The sequence below is a fragment of the Trachinotus anak genome, unplaced genomic scaffold (genome assembly GCF_046630095.1).
Source record: "Trachinotus anak isolate AG129_WGS33_773 ecotype Australia unplaced genomic scaffold, CSIRO_AGI_Tana_v1 ptg000011l, whole genome shotgun sequence".
Taxonomy (NCBI): domain Eukaryota; kingdom Metazoa; phylum Chordata; class Actinopteri; order Carangiformes; family Carangidae; genus Trachinotus; species Trachinotus anak.
In genome coordinates this window covers 9,337,111-9,343,110 of record NW_027273862.1, presented here as the reverse complement: position 1 = coordinate 9,343,110, position 6,000 = coordinate 9,337,111, and the positions used below count along the sequence as shown (strand labels likewise).

Sequence of the window (6,000 nt, the reverse complement as noted above, 5' to 3'; positions counted from 1 at the left end):
TCCCTTTTCACTGCTGGATGACAAGAGGAAAACCACCTGAGAGAAGATGAGACATCACATACAGTAGGGCTGGATTCAATGTTCTCCTTAAATCTGTCAATTTTGTGAGAGAATGGTATTATTATTATTATTATTATTAACTGACCCCAACTTTTCCATTGTCTCAGAATCACACGCTTGTATGCCATAATACCATCTACAGACTATATCACACTCACACAGAGTGGCCCTGGCCTTTTCTTTCCATCACAAGTGAAATTGGTTAAATGAAATGTCTTAGCATCCATAAAATATTTTTTTGATGGGAAGCACCTATGGGAACCAGCTTAGCTGCTGTAATTTTTACACTTGTGCCACCTGCAGGCAATGAGCGTTAAGTCATGGTCACACCAGTATAAAGACACACTAGATAACAAGCTTAACTCTAAGAACAGCAGAGGGCTAAAGCAGGGCTTTGAATTAATCAATACATTATAAAGCAAATCATGTCACACAAGATACTGAACCTAACCTGTCTGATGAGTGGAATAACGTCTGTTTCAAGTTTGATACTAAATCAAAAACACAGCTGTTGTGTTGTTCTGTTACTGTATCTGAGTCTGCTACCCCACCGTTTATTTATCTGGGAGCACGAGGTAAGAAACCTGTTGTGCAGGTAAAACAGTAGAAGGCTGCATGTCCCGATCTGGTATCATCTTTAACTGGTCCCTTGCACAGCAGAGGGCACCAGCACGTTTTAAATCAGCTGTCATTGTGCTTGTGCCTAAGAAACCCAACCCAAGCAGTGTAACTGACTACAGACCTGCTGCTTTGACATCTGTTATCATGGAAATCTTTGAACGCCTGGTATGTAACCATCTCTCCAGTGTTGTCTTTTCAACACCTAGAGGCCTCTGGCACCTATGAAAGGGTTCTGTTTGTCGATCACAGTTCAGCTTTTAACACTATACCTCTATTGAGGCTGTATGACAAACTCCTTCATATGGGAGCTGAGCAATCCCTCTATCAATAGGTCCTTGACTTTTTGTTGGAGAGGACTGAGCAGCAGTTGAAGGCATCCTTACCGACACAAAATCTGTAAAAGTACTGAATCATGAATCTTTTCTGTAGCTGGTAAGGAAACTGTCAACTTGCTAGCCACAGTTTATTCAAAAGAAGTATTTGTACTATATGCTTCAGCTCTATAACTATTGCTCTTTTGTGTTTTTTACTCTGACACAGGAGTTTAAATAATAGTTAATGGCAAAACAGCTAATAAGCTATGATGGCTTCCTCCATTTTGGACTATCTGGCTATATATATATCATATTCCATAAAACATCCGCTGGGCGCACAAATGGCACAAGTGTCAAATTGCAGGAGCTATTTCTTTTCTTGTCTATAGCTGGTGTCAGTCAAACCACCACCAGCTTGTTTGACTGGAACTGCAACTGGAAGAATTTGGCTAGACCTAGTTTCACATGATTTGTATCAGAGACACAGTATGTTCTTGTTTTCTGTTGGGGTTCAACATAATACTGAGTGAAACAATCTTTCAGTGATCTGAGAGGAGGTTTCAATGCACTACAGCGACATAATTTCCTGCTGAACATAACACAAGAACATACAGTCTGTATAGGACGATTATTTCTGCAAATACCGAAGGCTGTCAAATCAGACGAGAAAAAGATCTTAAAAAGGTGCTAGTTACATATCACTAATAAAACCACACTGGAAACCATCCTGAAAAGAAATGAGGTAGTGCTGTTGATAAGGAGTAGGGATGCACCAGTTCCCCTTCCACACTAAAAACCATACTGACTCGCTCAGTTTCATATTGGTTAATTATGAAAAGCAATATGATCCAGTACTTAACAGCTTACATTGAACAGTTTAGGGTCAAAGTAAAAAAAAATTGGAGCAATTTTTTTTTTTTTTTCAAACTCCTTTTGTATCCGTCTAGAGACTGGAGCATTGTGAAATCTTCCCATATAGCTGAATCAGGCTTGTCGAGTCAAGTTGAATTTCCATTAAATTCAAAACATGGCAAGCAGTTCGTATAAAAAAAAAAAAAATCATACTGAGCTGAAAATGACAATTGGCTCCTGCTACCAGCACAGTATCTAGACAACATATGGGCATTGGTGCATCCCTAACTGGGAGCCAAACCAGAAGAGTGGTCTACAGATGGGTTGTTGTAACATCTCGTCTAGTTCTCCCACCAACATAATTAAACCAGAATGAATATGCAAATACTTTGATTCCAAAATGAGATATCCACCATCTTTATAAAAACACTCCACTTTTCAACTGAGTGTCCCTGGTTTACAAAATCACACCACCTGGATATATGGCATTTTGGAAAGGAATACTTCATGTGTACCAAATCTGTATATTCAATATCTTTTTATATTTTAAGTGATTTTTTTCCTTAATGTTGACATGTGTTTTGAACCTGTTCTGAATATAATAATCCATAGAAATATACAGAGGTTATAAACGCACCTACAATATTTAGGCACCTGAGACCCCCACACTCCAGTCAGGAAATGTGTGTGTTTATGTGTGACCAATTGAGATTCAGTGAGATACCATGGAATTAGCTATGCTTTTACCTTTGAGTGTGTGTGTTTGAGTGTGTATGTGTGTGTTCATGTGTGTGTATGTGCACCCTGAGACAGCAGGAGGCTGGAGAGAGACACAGGTGTTCTGCACTCTGAGAGTGTGCAGATACTCTTTAAGGCTTATTCCTCAGTGCCACAGCAAAGTAGCATCCACACGGCGAAGCCCAGGGAGACCCACTGAGCCTCTGCTTCCGATCCTTCCATCCATGATTATAGCCTGTCCAAGTGCTCACTCACTCAGGGAACGTTCCAGGCTTTTTCTCATTCCTGAGTGGAACAGAGCCACGTGCGACACAGTGGGAATAGCCTCCTTCAATCCACTTCCATCTGCTTGGTTAAGTTAAATCTTTCTGTTCTTTCCTATGGACAGGAAAGGAACCCAGAGGAAAAGTACGGCTGCAATGCTAGAGAAAGCATTCCCATATACAGTACTCTACCACTAAAAATATACTGTATATGTATACTGTATATACATGTATGAAACAATGGACAAACAAGTACTTATAAAAACTTTGCAAGAAAAAGAAAGAAATCCAATAATGAGGTGCATAAAAATAATCCTTAGGGATTCTTCCTGGGTACTTTTGAAAGAAAATCAGTCTTACGTGTCTGTTATGTTAGTGTAAGGGTCAATGCCCTACATGCAGACGCTATGGGCACAGATAAGTGTGTGCTGCTGAGGTAGAGTGGACAAGGCCGGAGCTGACAAAGGGGGCTGGGGACAGCCCGACAGAGATGGCCTTCCCTGGTGCAGAAGGGCAGTGTCTGGAGTCCCCATTCTCCAGATGCTCCGACCTCAGCACAGACCTCACAGTCTTAGGGGAGTGGAAGCCATTGGTTAGCCCCACGTCCTTCTGTGGCTGTATGTCTGCAATCGGCTGGTCTCCTGGGACATCTAGCTCCCCATTGTGATTACCCACCAACTTAATTGAGGGAAAATTTGAGGGGCTTTGCACCAGCGATAGTTTTTCTAGAGGTTCCTCCTCTCCTGGCAAGCTTCGCAGGCTCAAAGGGGAATATCTGTCCTCGGATAATGAGGGTCCCCTGGTGGTGTTAGAATCCTTCTCCCTCTCGCTGCCCTCTTCCTCTTTGTCCCCCCCAGGATCTGACAGCTCAGAGTGAACGATTACTTCTGCCTCAACCTGGTTACTGCACACGGATGTGCACAGGTGATCTTCAAAGCCCTGCAACAAAACCATGTCACTGTTACTTCAGGCACTTCAGACATCAGCATTTTTCACAACAGACTGTTCACTAAACCAATTCTTTGAACAGATATTGTCCAATCATTGCCTTAGCAACTGATACTGGCCCATCGTGGATTTTTCCACATGCTGAAGTGTTGTATATGATGCAGTAGTAAGAGTCATACTCAGTATATTAAGAGTTTTGTGGGTGGTGTATTTATTACTCCTTCCAAAGCCCAAAACACAAATTAAATTGTGTGTTAACTAGCTTACCACAGTAACTACAGTGGTAGCCAAGGAGCATTCATTAACTGGTTTACACATAAACCCTGTCAGGGGTCTGTGTAATATAAAAGATGAGCTATCTCTAGATTATACTCTGCACATAGACAACAACTAACACATCCACTGCGCTGTCTCACTCTCCAGCAAATCCTGCAACCTTTGCAAAGTTACCTGAGAGAGAGTTACATTTGTTGCCAAACACAAGTAGTCCTTTTCTCTTGTAACATTAATCGTAAAAACATAGTATTCAAAAATGCGAACAAATTTGTAAGTCATAAACAGCAAAACAGTTAGAAAGAAACAGTCTGATCTTACCATTTCCTTTATCATACTAATGACTGCTATAAGCTTGTAGCCATTTCAGCCAGCAGAATCAATGGTCATCAACATTTTGCTTATATCTTTGTCTGAAATCAAGCACCCAATGTTTGCAAACATCAGGCAGAAATACCATTTGGCTCAGTGGTGCTAAAGCTAAAGCTGCTTGTCATACAGATACGTAATTGAAATAGATACAGTACTGGAAGTAATTGTACTTAGTTCTTTCATTTACCGTGCCATTATCAGCAAGTAACATGTTGAGAGCTCCATTAATGAGTGTTGGAGAGTCTTCTGTTATGGTGTCTCTGTATTTAGTGATTCTATTGGCCCAGTTATGACTCACAGAGCCGTTCCAAGCAGCCTGCAAGATGAACAGCACAAAGAATGCATCAGAAATTAGAACAAGTATCTCTCTATCAACACATAAAAAATAACAGAGTATCCAAGGCCCATGTGGAAAAGAGATCCCCCCCTTGCATGTTTTGACCTTGGGTTCAGGTGCAGGGGCATCGTCCCCTTCTCCTGGATTAGCACTTGCCATCAGGCTCTGCTCCTCTGGGGCCTCTGCTAGTGGCTGACCAGACTCTTGGCTGCCTGGGGGCATCAGTGTCTCCAGCTCATGGCTATCGTTGCACTCTGGCAAGTTGGAGGGTATGGGGCAGGCTCCTCTTCTGTACTGAGGGGTCACAGCTGTGGAGTCCAGGCCCCCAGATATCTCTCTATGTGGAACAGAAATTAGTTGAGTATAGGACATTATAGAAATTTCAATTTCAGTATAGTTGCCTGGTTTGTGACATGGACTTTCAGTTTGTAAATAAAACTAGATAAATTGGGAAGGGAGATGAGCGCATCAGTACAGTTCAAGTACTCACACTGTAGTGTTAATATACCTGGATTTGCCATTACGAAAGCTAAAACACATGCAGAGGAGGATGCATATCAGTCCCAGACATACACCGACTATGATGCCTGTCACTGCATGGATGTCCAGCTCTGTTACAATGTCAGACAACATGGAAAAGAAGAAAGAAAGAGTTTACACATGGCAGAATCATTGCCGATGCCAAAAATACATACTGTATTCATGTTCATATTTGATCTATTGCCAATAACTATATATTGCTCATATGCAGAACTCCATCTTAAAAAATACAAAGAATTATCATATCTAGGTTAAAATATATTTGAGTCAGGCCTGATGTAAAGAGGCTGTGAAAATGTATTGATTTCTTCATTTAAGTCAATGTTACTTTGGCAAAGTGATATAGGGCAACATTCAACTCAGAAGAGCAGACCTTCATTGGTATTCATTTATGCTGGGTAGCTTTGGCAGTCTGGACATGAAGAGGAAACAGATGGCCGGAGCTCTCACCCACACACCAGCCACCTCAGTCCCATTCACACTGCATACTGGCAACACTATCGCTGCCCATGTGAACAAAATAAACCTGTTACTCTGTCTTTTTATTAAAGGTTTGAGTAAAGATTTTATTAAATTGTGTTCATATATATTTTTCCAATCATCTCCAACTCACTATGCATATATATAATGTCAAATATATGTATATATATTTTTGACCTTTTTTATGTAAGAAAAAAAGCAG

At 41.0% G+C, this 6,000-nt stretch overlaps 1 protein-coding gene across 2 annotated transcripts in view; it reads right to left on the bottom strand.

Moving 5' to 3' along the window:
• Positions 1-1,959: 1,959 nt before the first annotated feature.
• The window catches only part of igdcc4 (immunoglobulin superfamily, DCC subclass, member 4), a 45,265-nt gene continuing 41,224 nt past the window's right edge, over positions 1,960-6,000 (bottom strand). For both annotated transcript variants that reach the window (XM_071488857.1, XM_071488855.1), the window contains exons 17-20: positions 5,287-5,389; positions 4,884-5,115; positions 4,629-4,757; positions 1,960-3,787 (exon numbers count right to left, since the gene is read on the bottom strand). In XM_071488857.1, coding sequence (XP_071344958.1) covers positions 3,254-3,787; positions 4,629-4,757; positions 4,884-5,115; positions 5,287-5,389 — 998 coding nt within the window. In that variant the 3' untranslated portion in view covers positions 1,960-3,253. The remainder of the gene's footprint in view (positions 3,788-4,628; positions 4,758-4,883; positions 5,116-5,286; positions 5,390-6,000) is intronic.